The 23690-nt window shown below is 44.6% G+C and overlaps 1 protein-coding gene across 3 annotated transcripts in view; it reads left to right on the top strand.

Moving 5' to 3' along the window:
- The first annotated feature begins 4219 nt into the window (after positions 1-4219).
- Positions 4220-23690, top strand: part of LOC139368430 (retinoic acid receptor gamma-A) — a 77641-nt gene continuing 58170 nt past the window's right edge. For 2 of the 3 annotated variants that reach the window (XM_071107311.1, XM_071107313.1), the window contains exons 1-2: positions 4220-4513; positions 21458-21883. In XM_071107311.1, coding sequence (XP_070963412.1) covers positions 21706-21883 — 178 coding nt within the window. In that variant the 5' untranslated portion in view covers positions 4220-4513; positions 21458-21705. Of the gene's footprint in view, positions 4514-19500; positions 19683-21457; positions 21884-23690 lie in introns of those variants that run through there. The other variant, XM_071107312.1, reaches the window with a different exon arrangement.

Consider the following 23690-nt stretch of genomic DNA (forward strand, 5'->3'; position numbering starts at 1 on the left):
CTGTCCGCAATAGGCTGAGAGAGGCTGGGCTGAGGGCTTCTAGGCCTGTTGTAAGGCAGGTCCTCACCAGACATCACCGGCAACAACGTCACCTATGGGCACAAACCCACCGTCGCTGGACCAGACAGGACTGGCAAAAAGTGGTCTTCTCTGACGTGTCGCGGTTTTGTCTCACCAGGGGTGATGGTCGGATTTGCGTTTATCGTCGAAGGAATGAGCGTTACACCGAGGCCTGTACTCTGGAGCGGGATCGATTTGGAGGTGGAGGGTCCGTCATGGTCTGGGGCACTGTGTCACATCATCATCGGACTGAGCTTGTTGTCATTGAAGGCAATCTCAACGCTGTGCGTTACAGGGAAGATATCTTCCTCTCTGATGTGGTACCCTTCCTACAGGCTCATCCTGACATGACCCTCCAGCATGACAATGCCACCAGCCATACTGCTCGTTCTGTGCGTGATTTCCTGCAAGACAGGAATGTAAGTGTTCTGCCATGGCCAGCGAAGAGCCCGGATCTCAATCCCATTGAGCACATCTGGGACCTGTTGGATCGGAGGGTGAGGGCTAGGGCCATTCCCCCCCAAAATGGTGCAGTCCATGAGGAGGAGATGCACTGCAGTACTTAATGCAGCTGGTGGACACACCAGATACTGACTGTTACGTTTGATTTCGACACCCCCCAAGGACACATTATTCCATTTCTGCTAGACACAGGTCTGTGGAACTTGTTCAGCTTATGTCTCAGTTGTTGAATCTTGTTATGCTCATATAGATATTTACACATGTTAAGTTTTCTGAAAATAAACGCAGTTGACAATAAGAGGACGTTCCTTTTTTTTGCTGAGTTTAAATACAAATGCAAATGGAGTACTGCATCAGATGACAATTGAGATGGTTTGGGATAAGTCGGACCGCAGAGTGAAGGAAAAGCAGCCAACAAGTGCTCAGCATATGTGGGAGCTCCTTCAAGACGGTTGAAAAAGCATTCCAGGTGAAGCTGGTTGAGAGAATGCCAAGAGGGTGCAAAGGCTATTTGAAGAATCTCAAGTCTAAAACATATTTTGATTTGTTTAATGTTTAACACTTGTGTGGTTACTACATGATTCCATATGTGTCATTTCATAGTTTTGATGTTTTCACTATTATTCTGCAATGTAGAAAATAGTGCAAATGCAGAAGAACCCTTGTATGAGTAGGTGTTCTAAAACCTTTTGACCGGTACAGGCTTAATTCCATAAGAAAGCACCACATGGTCAGAGGAGGATGCACATAGAGCGCACACCCACAAGCATGGCTTGAACATGCACATGTCTACACACATGTGCACACACCCTCACAAATCCATGAAAATTGGACATCTAGTACACTTCATAGTATCGGATATTATGATGTTGGCATGTTTTGTTACTCTATTTCGCATGTTAAGAAATCAGGTCATTTGTGCAGAACGCATTCAGGGCTTCTGCTGACGTCTTCACTTCTTGAATCTTTATTAAACAACAAATCAAACCACATTTTATGTGTCACATGCAGCGTAAACAAGAGGTGTAGACTAACCGTGAAATGCTTACTTAGGGGCCCTTCCCAACAGTGCCCCAAAAAATATATATATAGGAAAAAAATCATTATAACACAAGGATATAATAAATACACAATGAGTAATGATAACTTGGCTATATACACACGGGATACCAGTACCGAGTCGATGTGCAGGGGTACGAGGTAATGGAGGTAGATATGTACGTATAGGTAGGGATAAAGTGACTAGGCAACAGGATAGACAATGTAACAGTAGGGGCAGTGTATATGATGAGTCAAAATAGTTAGTACATAGAAGGTCCATATAGATATTCCGGGTAGCTATTTGGTTTACTGTTTAGTAGTGTTATGGCTTGGGGGTAGACTTGGGGAGTCTGTGTTTTAGGGCCTTCCTCTGACACTGCCTGATATAGAGGTCCTCGATGGCAGGCAGCTCGGCCCCCCTCACGCACTACCCTCTGTAATGCTTTGCGACCGGATGCCAAGCAGTTGCCCCCTTCTAAAAGTAAACGAAACTATGAACAGGGCAGGTTATGACGCTCTGGGCTGTGTGGCTTAGTGAAACCACTTCCTCTTGGGTTGGGTGCATGTAAGGATCTGATGCCAGCCTTGTAAAGTGTATCTCACTGTCTGTTACAGTAAACATAAACAACACAGACGTACTTTCTGCGTGATGGTATGTTTTACTGCATTGCTTGCTCTTTGGGTTTTAGGCCGGGTATCAGTAAGGCACTTTGTGACGACTGCTGGTGTTAAAAGGGCTTGGCTTGATTCATTGATTGATTGTATGCTGTGAAGGGAATCATTTCCACAGAGGACTGTGTCCATTGTAAGCATCTGGGAGATAGCACCATGAACAGAAAGGGAACACAGGGACATAGAAAGGGCTTTGGATTGGTTCTAACGGCTTGATTTCGTTACGGAGACATATTGAGGTCAGGTTCATTTGAACACCGACATTCAATTACTATCAATGGGCCAGTAGAGGACACTCAGAAGGAAGGTACTAGCTGTATCAGGCTGCGTCTGAATTCCCTATATAGTGCACTACTTTTGACCACCCTGGACCACTCTATTCCCTATTTATAGTGAAAAGGGTGGCATTTCAGACACAGCCTTGATGTTTAGGAGGAGGACTTGGACAGCAGATGTGTTAGTTGGGAGAAGCCAGGTGAAGGTATGCTGGATGGGATTGCTACATAGAGCGTCATGGCGGCGACTCGCTGCCATGCTGAAGCTGTAGAGACGACACATGGTGACGTGTGCTGGGTTCGTCTATTCCAGAGAGGATTTGTATATGTTGAGACATAGAGTGTTGTATTTCTGTTATGAAGAACTACCGAGCTTGTGCTAGATTCTAGAAGCCCCTGAGAGCCCTCTTCTGTGTTCTAGATGGGGCCAGAGACAACGCTGGTTAAGGTGCCCGTTGAGGTGTGTTTAAGGGTGTTTAAAGCCTGATGGTTTTTAGGGTGCCTGCCTTTTGAAGCAAAACAATGTCAAATCACAACATGACATTTAGAAACCAACGGCACCAGGCTAAGGCACTGCAGGCATATACGCCCAGAACCACAAGAACTGCACAACAACCACAGATCTGAAACATACAATCTCATATGTTGAAAGAGAGAGAGAGAGAGAGAGAGAGAAAGAGAGGCACATTTATGGACACCCCGCCCAAACTACTGCTGCTGCCATCTTACTGGGGAATTCCCTACGGTGCTCCCGAGTGGCGCAGCGGTCTAAGGCACTGCATCTCAGTGCAAGAGGCGTCACTACAGTCCCTGGTTCGAATCCAGGCTGTATCACATCTGGCCGGGATTGGGAGTCCCAAAGGGCAGTGCACAGTTGGCCCAGCGTTGTCTGGGTTTGGCCCGGGGTAGGTCGTTATTGTAAATAAGACTTTATTCTTAACGGACTTGCCTAGTTACATAAAGTTACACACCTTTATTTATATTGCCTACTATAATTTATTTTGGTAGACAGAGATGAGATTCTTTACTAACACTTTATAATAACTAAGCATTTCTGAATGAATAGTATTTAGAATGCATTATTCACAAAAACCAAATGAAGAGTAACCAATACAGTTATGGGTTGAGAAAGTGGCTAAGTGGGTCAGACGTCTTGTAATGCATGCCTATGTGTTTGTGTACACGACATTGAGAAAACGTTGAATTTCAGCACATACAGCAACCTACATGCATGCTACATACTCAACCCCCCTCTTGGAGGTTTCCCTCAAATGAAGCATGGTTAGCGGACAGGTTGACGCCTGTATAGATACATAGTCAGCTATATTTGTATATCCGCTACTGGTTTAATACATTTCACACATAACAAAACACAAAGTAGGGAAAGTGTGAGTTCTAAAAAGAGAGGAGAGAAAATGGAGGGGGAGAAAATGAGAATAAGGGAGAGAGGGAGAGAATTAAAAACTGAACATTAAGCTTCAGGGGGCTTTTTCTTCCCCTAGGGATTTTAAGGCTGCTGAAAAAAATGTGCTGTATATTTGCAGCGTTGGATCACGTGACAAAGGCTGGCTTTATGAATCAGAGAGCATGTTTATTTCTCAGTGGAAGAGGCGGAGAGAGAGTGTTGAATAAGAGAGAGAGAGAGGACGGAGAGAGAGCTTGAGAGAGAGATAGAGAGAGAGAAAAGGGGAGGGAGTGAGAGAGAAACTCATAGCTATCCTCTTTGCTGTCAAAAGAGACTGATGAACGTACACAAATCCCTCCTCTACTCTTTTTCCTCCATCTATCTGTCTGTTTGGACCAGCACTCCCATCTATCTGTCTGTTTGGACCAGCACTCCATCTCTCTGTCTGTTTGGACCAGCACTCCATCTATCTGTCTGTTTGGACCAGCACTCCCATCTATCTGTCTGTTTGGACCAGCACTCCCATCTATCTGTCTGTTTGGACCAGCACTCCATCTCTCTGTCTGTCTGCCAGTCTGCCAGCACGACATTAGAGTGGGTGAGTACTTTCTACTTTCAGGGAACTTTAGAAACCATATGAACTGTCGCTCTCCTCTTTTCCTCTTCTACTGTTCTGTTCTTTCTGCTCCTAGTGTTTGAAGTTAAAGTTAGAGAGTTTGTGGGAGGTCGCCTTAACAGAAACAGTTGAAATGAAGGACAGAGCTTGAGAATGTGAGGCAGAGAGTACATAGAGACCACTGATCAGGGTTTCCATGAACTGGACCAGGCTTCCTCCTCTCTCTGGTTGTATTTATTGCCGCGGATCGTGTCGGTTCAGTCAGTGTGCATTTGTGTGCGAATGTCTCTCTCCTTGCGTGTGTACCGTATGTGTGTGCGAATGTCTCTCTCCTTGCGTGTGTACCGTATGTGTGTGCGAATGTCTCTCTCCTTGCGTGTGTACCGTATGTGTTTACGAGGGTGTTTTCTTGGAACCGTGCATGTCTGTTCTTCACAACGTCTGTGTGTGCCTGTTTTACAGTGTGTGTGTGTGTGTGTGCGCGTTTTTGTGTGTGTCAGTCATTTGCTGGGTTGCGTGCCAGTGTGTGCTACTTAGTGAATGTTAAGACTGTTACCCCCAGAGCCCACAGTGTTTTTATTAGCATGTGTGCCTTTGTAAGTGTAAGTGGATACATGCCTGCCTGGGTCCGCTTCATCTACACTGTGCATGTGTGGAATAAAGTGTGTGTGTGTGTGTGCGCGTCTGTGTGCGACTGATCCATCCTTGACCTAATCGTTCCTACTTATTATTGTGACCACATGGACACAGCAAGGTGAACATTCATTCATAGAGTGTCGTTTTCTACTTTCTAAACAGCAGAGCCTTTCGCCTCTGGACTGAGGTGTGTCTCTACTCCTCTCTAAACCTGGGCTTAGTTTAATTGTCAGTGTACTGTAGGAGTTCCATTCATAGTGTGTAGTTGTTGGGTAAGGTTATAGACTTGGGTAAGGCGCAGACAGACGTGAATGTCTTGTTAACTGGTTCTGCTTGTTACCGCGGCGGCAGGCAGCGCCACGTTAATGAGCAGGTAGGGCGTTACGGTTATGGAACGTTTAGTGCTGCTTGGTTTGAGTATATCAGAGAGGCATGGCAACAACAGCAGCCTCCTAACAAACATACTCCATATTTATTTTTCAATGTGTGACGGATTGGTAGTTAACACGTACACGGACACAACAGGCTTGGCTGTGGAGCCTGGCTGAGATCTCTCACTCACACACACACACACACACACACACACACACACACTCACACATTCATACACACACACACACACACACACACACACACACACACACACACACACACACACACACACACACACACACACACAGGACACACATCAACAACACAAGACTGCTCTATATACACACAAAACTGGGAGGGAGAAACATGTCACACACTTGTCTACTCAAAATAAAATGTCGAAAAGCATTACAGTAATTGTTAGTTGTGAGCGTTGTTTTGTCACATGAGTCCAGGTGAGAGTACGCCGTTTCCAAAAAGAGACTGTCTTTTAACAACATTGTCGCTGCACCAGAGAGAAAGCTTGATTAAATCAATGCCCACTTTGTTATTTCATTAGGTGTTTATTGGTCCACTTTTTCTAAAAATGGTGTCTCACATTTGGGATCAAATGGAAATTTCTGACTCAAAGTCCCCAGGATACTTCACTATTTCAGTGCTCTGACAGAGAAATGTTTGAAACGGACCGCTTGGGAGACACGACTTTGAGATATAAGTCTGGGAGCTGTTGATTCCTGTCTCTGCCAAGAATTCCTATAGCAATTAAGTTCCAAGTTGCAGGGAAGGGCTAGCAGGAGGTAGGGAGTGGTTAGGAGGGGGTAGACAGGTGGTCTTAGAAGAATGGAACAAGGGGGCTCCTCTCCTCATCGCTACACTATATAATTAACAGGGAAACTATCAGTTTGTGAGTTCCTGTGTCTATTTCTGCAGGTGTGATTCTCTATGTGTAGGATGTACTAGCTAGACACTATCATTCCTGACTCTGGTCCCTTCTGATCCTCTAGTACAATATATATTTTTCACCTACGTGTGTGTGTATGTGTGTGTGTGTGTGTGTGTGTGTGTGTGTGTGTGTGTGTGTGTGTGTGTGTGTGTGTGTGTGTGTGTGTCGATGTCGATCTGCAAAATAGAATTGAAAACAACAATACGTGTGTAACATTTAATAGAAGCATGTAACATTTAAAGTGAGCAATGCTGTAAACTCCCAGCGGCTTAATCAGCCCAACTGTGTCACTTTATATGCTAATGCCATCTTCACTAATTACTACATTACACCGGTAGTGATAGTCCTACATTTGTAACTGTTGAGCTCTCATAAACTTTTATATGCTTTCACATATTCATCTCTCTCAGCCTTTCTCTCGCTCTCTCTCTTTTTTTCTGTCTCGCTTGGCCTCTCGGTCGCTCTCTCTCTCTCTCTCTCTCTCTCTCTCTCTCTCTCATCCTCTGTCTCTTGGTCTGTTGGTCTCTCTGTCTCTCTCTCTCACTCTCTCTCTCGCTCTGTTGGTCTCTCTGTCTCTCTCTCTCTTTCTCGGTCTGTTGGTCTCTCTGTCTCTCTCTGCCTGTTGGTCTCTCTGTCTCTGTCTCTTTCTCTCTCTCTCTCTCTCTCTCTCTCTCTCTCTCTCTCTCTCTCTCTCTCTTGGTCTGTTGGTCTCTCTGTCTCCCTCTTTCTCTCTCTTGGTCTGTTGGTCTCTCTCTCTCTATCTCCCTCTCTCTCTCTCTCTCTCTCTCTCAGTCTGTTGGTCTCTCTGTCTCTCTCTTTCTCTGTCCGTCTCAAGAAGTATGCTTCATCTCTCTCCTGGTGTTGTGCTCTCCTCAGGGCTTTCTCCAACCGTTGGTGTCTCAATGTCAAGCAGCTCTGACTCCACTGCTTCTCCTCGCTGCCTCCTCCTCGCCATCATGGAAAGGAGCTGTCAGAATGACTTCATCCCGGTCTCACGGAGTGTTTTATGTCTCCGTGTCAATTCTCACTCTTTCCATATTCTCTTTCCTCCACCGTCCGCACCGACAACACAGTCATGTTCTGTCAACCAAAATCGAACGGGAATGTTTGTGCTTTTGTTTGATCGATGGCGCCGGAATAAAGGCTTGATTGTCTATCGACACTCCCAGGTATCTATCTACACATACAAAGACAATACCTCTTTCTGTGAATGACAAATGATATGTTGAAGTTAGTATAATGACGTGGCTTTGTTGTTGTAAGCGAAATATGCATCTGTGTTGCCAGGCTTGTGGAAGAACCCACGTCAAACTAGTTTGAGATGATGGAATGTATGATAGTTTGGAGGCGGTGTGTGTGTGTGTGTGTGTGTGTGTGTGTGTGTGGCAGTATGGAGGCGGTGGGTGGATCAGCTGTCAGTCTGTCAGCGGAAATGTCTAGGTGCCCGTAACAGGCCGCTGTAGGAAGGGACTCTGAGCTGTCAAGTTGAATCTCTTATAATAAACTGTGTTTATGATATCTATTTCGCACCCAGACAAAACTTTTACCCATTCTATGACGCCAACTACAGTATCGTGTTACACTCTCATAATTGTGTGGAATAATCTTTTTTTTGTTTGGTTTATAAAAGCTCGGTTAGATCTTTATCCACATGTAAACTATACTTAAAGTGGTCACAAAGTGCTTGAGATCCTGTATATGTTTTCCATGCAGATCTATGGAAAACAGAAGGTTGACTGGGTTTGATCACTTCCCAGTGGTGAAAACTGATTGACATGAGGTCATTTCAACCTCAGCTTTGCCCGCTGGAAGATCCTTCAGTGCATCCCTGTCTGTTTGATCCTAATCATGACGTATGACCTAAGCTTCAGCCTCAGGTTCACTTGTACATCACAATGTTGTCATTGTTGCTATAATGTACACTGAGTGTACAAAACATTAAGAACACCTTTTCTAATATTGAGTTGCACCCCCCGTTTTGCCCTCAGAACAGCCTCAGTTCCTCAGGGTATGAACTCTAGGTGTGGAAATCGTTCCACGGGGATGCTGGCCCATGTTGACTCCAATGCTTCCCACAGTTGTGTCAAGTTGTCTGTCCTGTGGGTGGTGGACCATTTTTGATACACACAGGGAAACACGCTGTTGAGCGTGAAAAACCCAGCAGCGTTGCAGTTCTTGGCGCAAACCGTTGAGCCTGGCGCCTACTACCATACCCCATTGAAAGGCACTCAAATCTTTTGTCCTGCCCATTCACCCTCTGAATGGCACACATACACAATCCATGTCTCAATTGTCTCCAGGCTTAAAAATCCTTCTTTTAACATGTCTCCTCCCCTTCATCTTCACTGATTTGAAGTGGATTTAACAAGTGACATCAACAAGGGATCATAGCTTTCACCATGGATTCACCTGGTCAGTCTGTCATGGAAAGAGCAGGTGTTCCTAATGTTTTGTACACTCAGTGTATCATACTTGCTATATCTCAGACACGGTTTATGATGTGTTTTTTTTTCTCACAATTTGGATTTATTGTGCGAAGAAGACATCAATCATTTAGAACAATAGACAAGAGTAGGCAAGTCTCTAACGGAGAATAAATCAGAGTGGAGTCGTTGACGGTGCCAAGCTTTCATGTCCTGCGAACGTACTTGGTAGATATTGGCTGTGTTCACCTATCTGGAGGGCTGCGAAGTGAAGACATCCAAACTCCTTCTCTTTTGACATGCCTCCATTCTGCCCATTGAAGTTACGATCCAACGAGCCTTTGGTCGAAGAGCTTTCTTCCTCTGTGGTAAAAGAAAAATGGCCCTAGTCAGGCTGAGTTCAGGGTGAATTGTAAAACAGTCTGATGTTTTTTCAACAACTTGTGTCAGAGAATGAAAACCGGCTGAGGGTACACTAGCACTGTAGCATGGGAGAGTTTGGTTTCCTTGAATGACAAACAGAACAATGTGGTTTAAACACAGAGCAACGTTCTGGTGTCAAACAGTGGTATGTTACTACACAGACCACGGCATAGTTGTCAAACGTATCAACTATTTCAGTTGAACGGAAAAGGAGGCACTCGATAGTGAGCAACTGAACACACCCGCGAATACACATAGATTCACCTGCAGTGGTTGGGTTTCTGTCTGCTGGGTAGAAACCAGTGGTTGGGTTTCTGTCTGCTGGGTAGAAACCAGTGGTTGGGTTTCTGTCTGCTGGGTAGAAACCAGTGGTTGGGTTTCTGTCTGCTGGGTAGAAACCAGTGGTTGGGTTTCTGTCTGCTGGGTAGAAACCAGTGGTTGGGTTTCTGTCTGCTGGGTAGAAACCAGTGGTTGGGTTTCTGTCTGCTGGGTAGAAACCAGTGGTTGGGTTTCTGTCTGCTGGGTAGAAACCAGTGGTTGGGTTTCTGTCTGCTGGGTAGAAACCAGTGGTTGGGTTTCTGTCTGCTGGGTAGAAACCAGTGGTTGGGTTTCTGTCTGCTGGGTAGAAACCAGTGGTTGGGTTTCTGTCTGCTGGGTAGAAACCAGTGGTTGGGTTTCTGTCTGCTGGGTAGAAACCAGTGGTTGGGTTTCTGTCTGCTGGGTAGAAACCAGGGGTTGGGTTTCTGTCTGCTGGGTAGAAACCAGTGGTTGGGTTTCTGTCTGCTGGGTAGAAACCAGTGGTTGGGTTTCTGTCTGCTGGGTAGAAACCAGTGGTTGGGTTTCTGTCTGCTGGGTAGAAACCAGTGGTTGGGTTTCTGTCTGCTGGGTAGAAACCAGTGGTTGGGTTTCTGTCTGCTGGGTAGAAACCAGTGGTTGGGTTTCTGTCTGCTGGGTAGAAACCAGTGGTTGGGTTTCTGTCTGCTGGGTAGAAACCAGTGGTTGGGTTTCTGTCTGCTGGGTAGAAACCAGTGGTTGGGTTTCTGTCTGCTGGGTAGAAACCAGTGGTTGGGTTTCTGTCTGCTGGGTAGAAACCAGTGGTTGGGTTTCTGTCTGCTGGGTAGAAACCAGTGGTTGGGTTTCTGTCTGCTGGGTAGAAACCAGTGGTTGGGTTTCTGTCTGCTGGGTAGAAACCAGTGGTTGGGTTTCTGTCTGCTGGGTAGAAACCAGTGGTTGGGTTTCTGTCTGCTGGGTAGAAACCAGTGGTTGGGTTTCTGTCTGCTGGGTAGAAACCAGTGGTTGGGTTTCTGTCTGCTGGGTAGAAACCAGTGGTTGGGTTTCTGTCTGCTGGGTAGAAACCAGTGGTTGGGTTTCTGTCTGCTGGGTAGAAACCAGTGGTTGGGTTTCTGTCTGCTGGGTAGAAACCAGTGGTTGGGTTTCTGTCTGCTAGGTAGAAAACAGTGGTTGGGTTTCTGTCTGCTGGGTAGAAACCAGTGGTTGGGTTTCTGTCTGCTGGGTAGAAACCAGTGGTTGGGTTTCTGTCTGCTGGGTAGAAACCAGTGGTTGGGTTTCTGTCTGCTGGGTAGAAACCGGTGGTTGGGTTTCTGTCTGCTGGGTAGAAACCGGTGGTTGGGTTTCTGTCTGCTGGGTAGAAACCAGGGGTTGGGTTTCTGTCTGCTGGGTAGAAACCAGTGGTTGGGTTTCTGTCTGCTGGGTAGAAACCAGTGGTTGGGTTTCTGTCTGCTGGGTAGAAACCAGTGGTTGGGTTTCTGTCTGCTGGGTAGAAACCAGTGGTTGGGTTGTGTGGTGCATTATCACTTCCTGAGATGCTGTGATTTATTTGTTATGTTTTACTGCAGCAGTCTGCGCCAGCGGGGTTCCAACGCATCGGTTAAGACACAATTGTTGTTTTGCTCACGGAGGATTTGATACCCTTTGTTTGACAGACACTCGATCTGTGGGAACAAGTCTCTCTCTCGCTCTCTCTGTCCTGCTCTCACGTTCTCTCTTTTTTTCTGTTTTTCTATTCTCTCTCTCTCTCTCTCTCTCTCTCTCTCTCTTTCACACTCCCCCTCTCTCTTTCTCACTCTCTCTCTCACACACTCACTCCCCTTCCGTCTCTCCTGAACCCAACACTCTTCACCAACCTAGAGTAACCCTCTCTCTCTCTGTCTCTTTCTTTCTCTCTCTCTTTCTCTCTCTTTCTCTCGCCCTCTCTCTCTCAGCTTAAATGGATTTCGTTTCAAATGTGGCGTTTCTCTGGATTAGATCAATTGATTATGTTAAATCAAATCAGTCTCATTAAGTGTAATGAAGTGCTGAGAAGTATTTACAGTGTTTTTAGAAACAAAGTAAAGCTAACTAAAATGCTACAGTGGTGCACCTCCCAGGCTGGAAAGTCCCAGATCTGGTATTAATCCCACCCATAGTTGGCTGTGTAACCTTCTGTCTATCTGCTTGTCTGTCAGACTGCTGTGTGCCCCCCAGCTTCCACCCTCCTTGCCTCACTCCCTATCTCCTTCCCTCTCTCCCTGCCCTGCCTGTCTCCCTGTCTGCCTGCCTGTCCCCGCTCTCTCTCTCTCTCCCTCTCTCCATCCCAGCCTCTCTCCCTGCCTCCTCTGTGCCCCCCAGGCACAGGGGAAGTGGGAAGGCCCTCTGTGCCCATTTGGGCCCGGGGCTGAGGGGGGTGGATGAGGTCACCCCGAATTCCCCATCTCCCCTTATAGCCTCAGACCGCCTCTCTGATCCATGCCAAACGGGCCCAGCCTACCACAGGACCTGGGCATAAGGCCCCGACATAAAAACACAAATGGCTGGTCTGTAAAAAGCAGCCCGGCTGATGTGACTCATTAAAAAACGCTGGCGCCAAGTCTTTTATTAATTCATTATTGTGTTTGGGGAAAGAGAGGGGAAGCAAGGGAAAGAGAGGGAAAGAGAGGGGAAGAGAGGGAAAGAGAGGGGAAGAGAGGGGAAGAAATAGGAAGAGAGGGAAAGCGAGGGAAAGAGAGGGAAAGAGAGGGGAAGAGAGGGGAAGAAATAGGAAGAGAGGGAAAGAGAGGGGAGAAGGATCCATGTTCAGCGGTTTGCTCTCTAAATGTACACTGTGGTCTGGTGGGGTTTTATTCTCCTTTTTCACTTTCTTCCTGGATTTGTATTATTTTCTTTCTTTTATTCCCTCTCTCTTTCTAATATTCCCTCTTTCTTTATTTTATTCCCTCTCTCTTTCTAATATTCCCTCTTTCTTTTATTCCCTCTCTTTCTAATATTCCCTCTTTCTTTTATTCCCTCTCTTTCTAATATTCCCTCTTTCTTTTATTCCCTCTCTTTCTAATATTCCCTCTTTCTTTTATTCCCTCTCTTTCTAATATTCCCTCTTTCTTTTATTCCCTCTCTTTCTAATATTCCCTCTTTCTTTTATTCCCTCTCTTTCTAATATTCCCTCTTTCTTTTATTCCCTCTCTTTCTAATATTCCCTCTTTCTTTTATTCCCTCTCTTTCTAATATTCCCTCTTTCTTTTACTCCCTCTCTTTCTAATATTCCCTCTTTCTTTTATTCCCTCTCTTTCTAATATTCCCTCCTTCTTTTATTCCCTCTCTTTCTAATATTCCCTCTCTCTTTCTAATATTCCCTCTTTCTTTCTTTTATTCCCTCTCTTTCTAATATTCCCTCTTTCTTTTATTCCCTCTTTCTTTCTAATATTCCCTCTTTCTTTCTAATATTCCCTCTTTATTTTATTCCCTCTCTCTTTCTAATATTCCCTCTTTCTTTATTTTATTCCCTCTCTTTCTAATATTCCCTCTTTCTTTTATTCCCTCTCTCTTTCTAATATTCCCTCTTTCTTTTATTCCCTCTCTTTCTAATATTCCCTCTTTCTTTTATTCCCTCTCTTTCTAATATTCCCTCTTTCTTTTACTCCCTCTCTTTCTAATATTCCCTCTTTCTTTTATTCCCTCTCTTTCTAATATTCCCTCCTTCTTTTATTCCCTCTCTTTCTAATATTCCCTCTTTCTTTTATTCCCTCTCTCTTTCTAATATTCCCTCTCTCTTTCTAATATTCCCTCTTTCTTTCTTTTATTCCCTCTCTTTCTAATATTCCCTCTTTCTTTTATTCCCTCTTTCTTTCTAATATTCTCTCTTTCTTTCTAATATTCCCTCTTTCTTTCTAATATTCCCTCTCTCTTTCTAATATTCCCTCTTCCTTTCTTTTATTCCCTCTCTCTTTCTAATATTCCCTCTCTCTTTCTAATATTCCCCCTTTCTTTATTTTATTCCCTCTTTCTTTATTTTATTCCCTCTCTCTTTCTAATATTCCCTCTTTCTTTCTAATATTCCCTCTCTCTTTCTAATATTCCCTCTTCCTTTCTAATATTCCCTCTCTCTTTCTAATATTCCCTCTCTCTTTCTAATATTCCCTCTTTCTTTCTAATATTCCCTCTTTCTTTTATTCCCTCTCTCTTTCTAATATTCCCTCTTTCTTTCTTTTATTCCCTCTCTCTTTCTAATATTCTCTCTTTCTTTCTAATATTCCCTCTTTCTTTATTTTATTCCCTCTCTCTTTCTAATATTCCCTCTTTCTTTATTTTATTCCCTCTCTCTTTCTAATATTCCCTCTTTCTTTCTTTTATTCCCTCACTCTTTCTAATATTCCCTCTTTTTTATTCCCTCTCTCTTTCTAATATTCCCTCTCTCTTTCTTTTATTCCCTCTTTCTTTCTAATATTCCCTCTTTCTTTATTTTATTCCCTCTCTCTTTCTAATATTCCCCCTTTCTTTCTAATATTCCCTCTTTCTTTATTTTATTCTCTCTCTCTTTCTAATATTCCCTCTCTCTTTCTAATATTCCCTCTCTCGTTCTAATATTCCCCCTTTCTTTCTAATATTCCCTCTCTCTTTCTAATATTCCCTCTTTCTTTCTTTTATTCCCTCTTTCTTTCTAATATTCCCTCTTTCTTTCTTTTATTCCCTCTTTCTTTCTAATATTCCCTCTTTCTTTCTTTTATTCTCTCTCTCTTTCTTTTATTCCCTCTCTCTTTCTAATATTCCCCCTTTCTTTCTAATATTCCCTCTCTCTTTCTTTTATTCCCTCTCTCTTTCTAATATTCCCCCTTTCTTTCTAATATTCCCTCTCTCTTTCTAATATTCCCTCTTTCTTTATTTTATTCCCTCTCTCTTTCTAATATTCCCTCTTCCTTTCTTTTATTCTCTCTCTCTTTCTAATATTCCCTCTCTCTTTCTAATATTCCCCCTTTCTTTCTAATATTCCCTCTCTCTTTCTAATATTCCCTCTTTCTTTCTAATATTCCCTCTTTCTTTCTAATATTCCCTCTTTCTTTCTAATATTCCCTCTTTCTTTCTTTTATTCCCTCTCTTTCTAATATTCCCTCTCTCTTTCTAATATTCCCTCTTTCTTTCTAATATTCCCTCTTTCTTTCTAAAATTCCCTCTTTCTTTCTAATATTCCCTCTTTCTTTCTTTTATTCCCTCTCTTTCTAATATTCCCTCTCTCTTTCTAATATTCCCTCTTTCTTTCTTTTATTCCCTCTCTTTCTAATATTCCCTCTCTCTTTCTAATATTCCCTCTTTCTCTCTTTTATTCCCTCTCTCTTTCTTTTATTCCCTCTTCCTTTCTTTTATTCCCTCTCTCTTTCTTTTATTCCCTCACTCTTTCTAATATTCACCCTCTTTCTCTCCTGTTTGGTGACAGGCAAGCTTTGAGATATGTGTGAATCGCTGTTTGACTGTGTTTTCCTCCAGATCTGGAGGGGGATAAGGTAGGTTAGGTTCCTCACATCAGACTCACAAATGGAACTCTATTCCCTATGTAGTGCACCAGGGGGCTCATAGGGCTCTGGTCAAAAGTGCACTATAGAGTTCTTTTATTCTCTCTCTCTTTCTTTTATTCCCTCTCTCTTTCTAATATTCCCCCTTTCTTTCTAATATTCCCTCTCTCTTTCTTTTATTCCCTCTCTCTTTCTAATATTCCCCCTTTCTTTCTAATATTCCCTCTCTCTTTCTAATATTCCCTCTTTCTTTATTTTATTCCCTCTCTCTTTCTAATATTCCCTCTTCCTTTCTTTTATTCTCTCTCTCTTTCTAATATTCCCTCTCTCTTTCTAATATTCCCCCTTTCTTTCTAATATTCCCTCTCTCTTTCTAATATTCCCTCTTTCTTTCTAATATTCCCTCTTTCTTTCTAATATTCCCTCTTTCTTTCTAATATTCCCTCTTTCTTTCTTTTATTCCCTCTCTTTCTAATATTCCCTCTCTCTTTCTAATATTCCCTCTTTCTTTCTAATATTCCCTCTTTCTTTCTAAAATTCCCTCTTTCTTTCTAATATTCCCTCTTTCTTTCTTTTATTCCCTCTCTTTCTAATATTCCCTCTCTCTTTCTAATATTCCCTCTTTCTTTCTTTTATTCCCTCTCTTTCTAATATTCCCTCTCTCTTTCTAATATTCCCTCTTTCTCTCTTTTATTCCCTCTCTCTTTCTTTTATTCCCTCTTCCTTTCTTTTATTCCCTCTCTCTTTCTTTTATTCCCTCACTCTTTCTAATATTCACCCTCTTTCTCTCCTGTTTGGTGACAGGCAAGCTTTGAGATATGTGTGAATCGCTGTTTGACTGTGTTTTCCTCCAGATCTGGAGGGGGATAAGGTAGGTTAGGTTCCTCACATCAGACTCACAAATGGAACTCTATTCCCTATGTAGTGCACCAGGGGGCTCATAGGGCTCTGGTCAAAAGTGCACTATAGAGTTGTAACGGCTTTCATCAGAAGAAGAGGAATCCTCGGACCAAAATGCAGCAGGGTAACGTGTTCATCTTTAATAAGAGCTGAATAAACAAAACAACAAAAAAGGAAAACCGAAACAGTCCTGCGAGGTGAAATAAAACTAAACAGAAATGAACTACCCACAAACTAAGATGTCAACACAGGCTACCTAAGTATGATTCCCAATCAGAGACAACGAAAGACAGCTGTCCCTGATTGAGAACCATACACGGCCAAAACATAGAAATACAAAAACATAGACGTACAAACATAGAATGCCCACCCAAATCACACACTGACCAAACAAAAATAGAGTATGACATCCTGGCATGTAAATACCACAACATTAGCGCTGCACTGTATTTTTGGGGGGCATACCCAAAATGCCTACTATTTTACAATGCAAGTACGGGTATTCGGACACGGTCTCTGTCTCATGGATGAATTGATGTGGTGCTGTTTCTGTCCCCCTCCAGACATCCCCTGGGAATATGTGTAGCACATGCCTGGCCCTGGCGTGTGTGTGTGCGTGTGCATGTGTGTGTGTGTGTGTTAGTCCTGTAATAATCCTCCATCTCCCCTTTCTCCTCTCCCAGCTCTGATGGTTTACACACAATACATTGGCATTATGGGCCGAGTTCATGAGGCAGATAACGAAACAGGGAGATAACCCCCCCCCCCCACACACACACACACACACTCACACATATTATTATGGGTCTGTGTTTGTCCCTCCCTGCCTGCCACCCTGCCCACCCCCCCCTGCCTGCTAGCTCCCCCTCTCCCTTCCTCCCTGCTCTGCCTACCTGCTCCATCTCTATCTCCCTGCTCCGCCTGCCTGTCTGCTCTTTCCCTGCTCTGCCTGCCTGCTGGCTCTCTCTCCCTCCCTCCCTTCTTGCTCTGCCTGCTCCCTCTCTCCCTCCCTCCCTGCTCTGCCTGACTGATCCCTCTCTCCCTCCCTCCCTGCTCTGTCTGCCTGCTCCCTCTCTGCCTCCCTGCTCTGTCTGCCTGCTCCCTCTCTGCTTCCCTGCTCTGTCTGCCTGTTACCTCCCTGCCACCCTGTTCTGCCTGTCTGCTCCCTCCCTCCCTGCTCTGCCTGCCTGCTACCTCTCTCTCTCTCCCTCTCTCCTTGCTCTGCCTGCTCCCTGCTCTGCCTGACTGATCCCTCTCTCCCTCCCTCCCTCCCTGCTCTGCCTGCCTGCTCTCTGCCTGCTCCCTCTCTGCCTCCCTGCTCTGTCTGCCTGCTACCTCCCTTACTCCATGCTTTGCCTGTCTGCTCCCTCCCTCCCTGCTCTGCCTTCCTGATGCCTCTCTCTCTCTCTCTCCCTATCTCCTTGCTCTACCTGCTCCCTGCTCTGCCTGACTGATCCCTCTCTTCCTCCCTCCCTGCTCTGCCTGCTCCCTCCCTCCCTGCCTCCCTGCCTCCCTCCCTGCTGGCCTCCCTCCCTTCCTCTCTGCCTCCCTCCCTCCCTCCCTACCTCCCTGGCTCTGCTCTGGGTTCACATGTGGAACAGTTTACTGTAATGGAACTCTAACTTAGTGGTGGTTTGAAGCTGCCTGCAGCAGTAGAGTGTAATTAACTGGCTCTGGTGAAAGAGAAAGAGCCAGAAAGAAAGAGAGGAAGGGAGAGAGAAGAGAGGGAGATCAGTGGAAAGGGGGATGTGTGTGTTTTTGCACATGTGTGTAGTGTGTGGAGTTAAAGAGTGCCTCTGTGTTGTTTTTGTTATATGTGTGTGTAACTTTGATGTGAGTATGGAAAATAGTTATGTTTCCTGGGCAGGCAGCCACCCCTTAGTGCCGCCCAGTGCCCACACTCTGTCACTGTGCCCATACTCTGCCTCTCTCTCTCTCTCTCTCTCTCTCAGCTAGTTCAGCATTTCAGCTAGTTCAGCATTTCAACTAGTTCAGCAGCTCAGCTAGTTCAGCAGCTCAGTTAGTTCAGCAGTTCAGCTAGTTCAGCAGTTCAGCTAGTTCAGCAGTTCAGCTAGTTCAGCAGTTCAGCCAGTTCAGCAGCTCAGCTAATTCAGCAGTTCAGCATTTCAGCTAGTTCAGCCAGTTCAGCAGCTCAGCTAATTCAGCAGTTCAGCCAGTTCAGCAGTTCAGCCAGTTCAGCAGTTCAGCTAGTTCAGCCAGTTCAGCAGCTCAGCTAATTCAGCAGTTCAGCCAGTTCAGCCAGTTCAGCCAGTTCAGCAGTTCAGCCAGTTCAGCAGTTCAGCCAGTTCAGCTAGTTCAGCTAGTCAGCAGTTCAGCTAGTTCAGCAGTTCAGCTAGTTCAGCAGTTCAGCTAGTTCAGCAGTTCAGCTAGTTCAGCAGTTCAGCTAATTCAGCTAGTTCAGCAGCTCAGCTAGTTCAGCCAGTTCAGCAGTTCAGCTAGTTCAGCAGTTCAGCTAATTCAGCTAGTTCAAAAGTTAAGCTAGTCCAGTAGTTCAGCTAATTCAGCTAGTTCAGCAGTTCAGCTAGTCAGCAGTTCAGCTAGTTCAGCTAGTTCAGCAGTTCAGCAGTTCAGCAGTTCAGCTAGTTCAGCACTTCAGCTAATTCAGCTAGTTCAGCAGTTCAGCTAGTTCTGCAGTTCAGCAGTTCTGCAGTTCAGCTAGTTTAGCCAGTTTAGCAAGTTTAGCCAATTCAGCAGTTCAGCCAGTTTAGCCAGTTCAGCAGTTCAGCCAGTTCAGCCAGTTCAGCCAGTCCAGCAGTTCAGCTAGTTTAGCCAGTTTAGCCAGTTCAGCAGTTCAGCCAGTTTAGCCAGTTCAGCAGTTCAGACAGTTTAGCCAGTTCTGCAGTTCAGCGGTTCAGCCAGTTCAGCATTTCAGTTAGTTCTGCAGTTCAGCCGGTTCAGCGGTTCAGCCAGTTCAGCATTTCAGTTAGTTCTGCAGTTCAGCCAGTTGAGCAGTTCAGTTAGTTCTGCAGTTCAGCCAGTTCAGCAGTTCAGTTAGTTCTGCAGTTCAGCCAGTTGAGCAGTTCAGTTAGTTCTGCAGTTCAGTTAGTTCTGCAGTTCAGCCAGTTCAGCAGTTCAGTTAGTTCTGCAGTTCAGCCAGTTCAGCAGTTCAGTTAGTTCTGCAGTTCAGCCAGTTCAGCAGTTCAGTTAGTTCTGCAGTTCAGCCAGTTCAGCAGTTCAGTTAGTTCTGCAGTTCAGCCAGTTCAGCAGTTCAGCCTCAGATCTTTCTTTTTTCCCTCTTTGCTTATTCCCAGAATTCCAAGATTCTTCCTCAGTCTCTGTTCCCCCTGATTCACAAACCGCGGCCGTTCCAGATAGCAGCTCTGGCTGATTTCCTTGGCTCTGCTGTTTCTCCAAACCACATTTCAAAAACAAGCAGCTGACACCACCCACTCATAAAACCTCTCTGGGGGGGGGGGGGGGGGGGGGGGGGCGCAGAGGTTAGAATGGGACGCGCACGGCGCTGGGCTCAGAGTTAGAGCTAGAGACAGCCAACAGCCGTGTGCTTTTCCAGCGACAAGCTGCGTCTACAGTGCTTATGTGCTTCACCTTACCTGGGACTGAGGACAAGTGGGCAATCATGCTGGACTGGTGTTAGCCTAGATGGGTACATTGGGCTGTCTGAAGCAAAAGAGAGATGGAGGGAGTTAGAAATGGAGGTAAAGGAACATGATGGCACTGCGTTTATGGTCTAGACTTCTGGGCTGCCATTCATGAAAACATCAAATGTATTATTAGTGACAATATTCAATTTTCTCCCAGCCTGTATATTCTGGACAGTGGTGGGAAAAGTACTGAATTGTCATGCATGAGTTGAAGTGCAAAGTCAAGTAAATGCTATAAATCAAATTCCTTATGCTAAGCTAACCGTGGTGAATGTATGGTTGAATGGTCCTCCCGACTGGGTACTTTAGCAGCATACAAGAAACGTTCTTTCCGACGTAAAAAATCTTGATCAGGTCAGTGATTCGTGTGAAATAGGGTGTTACTTTTAAGCCATAAGCCAAACTCTCAATGTGTTCTATGCTTTTGGACAGTGTATTGCTCCCATTCTCTATGCCAGTGTGATGGATTTTATTTGAATGTAGTCCCGTTTTCTGTGGGTTTTTGTTGGTTGGCATCTTTTTTATTATTATTATTTTGGTTATTGCTTTTTTTCGTAGGGTCCTACTACTTTGTATTTGCTGTATTCTGTTGTTTCTATATATATATATATATATGTGTATAAATACAAAAAAATGACAATAAAATGTTGGTCATAAAAAATGTAAAAAATAAATGGAGGTATAGGCATCAGCAGTTAGGCGGGCAACCATTGTTCCTCTCTGTCTTTCTTCCTCTCTCTCTCTCTCCCCCTCTCTCTCTCTCTCTTTCCATTTCTCATGTGTTGGATCCCGTGTCTGGGCCTTTGGTCCTGGGGGATCGAGGCAGAGAGTAAGGCACAGGAGACAGAAAGGCAGGCTGCTGTGCGGGCTAGAGCCAGGGGACCAGGCAGCAGAGAGGGAGGGAGGGAGAGAGAGAGAGAGAGAGAGAGAGAGAGAGAGAGAGAGAGAGAGAGAGAGAGAGAGAGAGAGAGAGCGAGAGAGAGAGAGAGAGAGAGAGAGAGAGAGAGAGAGAGAGAGAGAGAGAGAGAGAGAGAGAGAGAGAGAGAGAGAGAGAGAGAGAGAGAGAGAGAGAGAGAGAGAGAGAGAGAGAGAGAGAGAGAGAGAGAGAGAGAGAGAGAGAGAGAGAGAGAGAGGTTGAGAGTTGTGAGACAGAGAGGCAGGCTGCTGTGCGGGCTAGAGCCAGGGGACCAGGCAGCAGAGGCAGAAAGAGAGAGATACAGAGAGGCAGAGCGAGAGAGAGAGAGAGGGGTTGAGAGTTGTGAGACAGAGAGGCAGGCTGCTGTGCTGGGTTGGCAGCATGAACAGAGAGCCTCTTTATTGTGGAGTTCTGCTGATTTAAATCATATGGCATAGCCTGGAATCACTGCAAAAGTCTGGAAGCCTTTCAAAACTGCTGAAACAAGAGCTCCTTCACCCTCCCTCCCTCCTTCTCTCCCGCTAACTTTTTTCAAACAACTCTCTTATTTTCTTTTCCTTTCCTCACCCCCGGTTTTCTTGCTTTTCCTTCTTCTACTCGCTTTTTGACTCTCACAGTCTCTCACATATCCCCCCCACACACACACACACCTCGACGTTTTCAACATAACCTGTGTTCACTATTGTTTTGATGTTTGCACATGCCTCTGAGATGACTGTTTGGAATAAACTATTCATTGTTGCAGATCAGTCGTCAGAGTTGACGTATGTTGAACTGTGCTTGTAGAAAACAAAGAACATTTACTTTCCATTTTAACATTACATCATGTGACAATATTGTAAAAAGTAGTTATTATCAATTTTGTAGAACAAAATAAAAATGGTATGTTTTTTTTTGTGTCTTCTTCTGATAGGTGCATTCGCATGATCATTCCTAAGAGCAGAAGACCAGAAATCTCCTCGGCCAACCAGAACCTTAGGTCCTCATCCAGCCCAGCGCCCTGATAGGCTACCGGTGGAAGAAGTGGAATTCCCAGTTTGGCATTCCCAATTTTCCTGTCCTCTACCAGGTGGTGTGTGATATTCCCTAGCCCAACGGCCTGAGAGAGGGTCTGTCTTGGATACCACAGGCCTTCTGGGTACTCCTCTCCTCTCCATTACCATGGCTACCAACAGGGAACGGCAGGTGGGTCAGGTGGGTCACATGACAGGGTTCCCACCTGCTGTCTACCCATTTGCCTTCAACTCCATGCGGAACCACTCCTCCTTTGACCTGCTGGCCAATAGCAGCCTGTTTGGGAGATTCAGCACCGACCTCCCTAAAGAGATGGCTGCACTGTGTAAGTGAAGTTACTCAAACATATTGTGTGTGCATGTACATGTGTGTGCCTGTGTGCGTACACGTGTATGTGTGTGTGTGTGTGTGGGGGGGGGGGGTCTGTCGTATTTTGAAACAGAACATTTTCCATTTTCAGTGAACATGTATGCATCTGTTTATAATAATACGAGAGAAGAAAACAATGAAACAGAGAAAGGAGCAGTTCCATAACATTGCGTTGATCGTTTGTTGTCGTTTTGGGGTTTTATGATGGCTGCTGTAGATGATTAGGTGGTGACACAGTCAGAGAGTCCGTAAAGTCAAACCGGCTTCCTTCCCACAAGTCTCAAATAAGAGAGGTGATGTCATCAAATATTGGAAAATGCTCATAAGAGGCTGTGTCTGCTGCCATTCTAAATGCAGGTATATATGTGGCCACAGGGGGTGCTGTTGTATATCGGCGGAGACTGAAAGGGAAAAAAAGGGAGGAGAGAAGAGAAAGAGACATTTGTTAGTGATTTATAACTTTTCTCTGTAGTGGAACACCTTGAACAATTTGAAATGGTGACGGCACAATATAAAGACGTCCATTTAAAACCACTCAAATGTGCCTATGGCGTTTCTACGGGTAATAGCTTTTAACATCAACGCAAAACATATAAGTAAAGAAGTAAACATTGCACTCAAAAGGTTTCAAAAGCATAAAGACATTTCAAATGTTGTATTAAACAGTGTTTAACCATGTGCACATAGTTGTAGTATGCATACTAGGGGAAACTAAGTAAACCGATAAATATTGGTTGTATTTACAATGTTTGTGCAACGGATCACAAATCTTGCTACTGTAATTCCACATTGCGGCATTTCGACCTAACAGATATGGGAGTTTATCAAAGTTGTATTTGTTTTCAAATTCTATGTGGGTCTGTGTGTTCTGTTGGAAATATGTATCTCTAATATGTACATACCTTTGGCAAGTGCAGCTCAGTTTCCACCACATTTTGTGGGCAGTAGGGACATAGACTTCCTTTCTTCTCTCTCTTTCTTCTCTTCTCTCTAGCCAGGTCTGCCTTCGGCGGCCATTCTCAATAGCAAGGCTATGTTCACAGAGTCTGTACATAGTCAAAGATGTCCTTCATTTTGGGTCAGTCACGGTGGTCAGGTATTCTGCTACTGTGTACTCTCTGTTTAGGGCCAGATATTATTTCAGTTTGCTCAGTTTTTTGGTTGATTCTTTCCAGTGTGCCAAATAGCTATCTTTTTCTTTTCTCATCATTTGGTTGGATCTAATTGTGTTGCTCTCCTGGGGCTCTGTTGGGTCTGTTTGTGAACAGAGCTCCAGAACCAGCTGGCTGAAGGGGACTCTTTTGTAGGTTAATCTCTCTATAGGTTAGGGCTTTATTTCTAAAAAATAAAAAACGAAAAAGATGCGTGCATATGTATTCACCCCCTTGTCCTATGAAGCCCCTAAATAAGATCTGGTGCAACCAATTACCTTCAGAAGTCACATAATTATTTAAATAAAGTCCATCTGTGTGCACGCTAAGTGTCACATAATCTGTCACATGATCTCAGTATATGTATATATACTGTTCTGAAAGGCCCCAGAGTCTGCAACACCACTAAGCAAGGGGCACCACCAAGCAAGCGGCACTATGACGGAGCTCTCTAAACAGGTCAGGGACAAAGTTGTGGAGAAGTACTGAACAGGGTTGGGTTATAAAAAAATATCAGAAACTTTGAACATCCCACGGAGCACCATTAAAGAAAAAAAGCAAACACGCTTGGTGTTCACCAAAAATCATGTGGGAGACTAACCAAACATATGG

Source organism: Oncorhynchus clarkii, chromosome 16 (genome assembly GCF_045791955.1).
Source record: "Oncorhynchus clarkii lewisi isolate Uvic-CL-2024 chromosome 16, UVic_Ocla_1.0, whole genome shotgun sequence".
In the NCBI taxonomy this organism is placed as follows: Eukaryota; Metazoa; Chordata; class Actinopteri; order Salmoniformes; family Salmonidae; genus Oncorhynchus; species Oncorhynchus clarkii.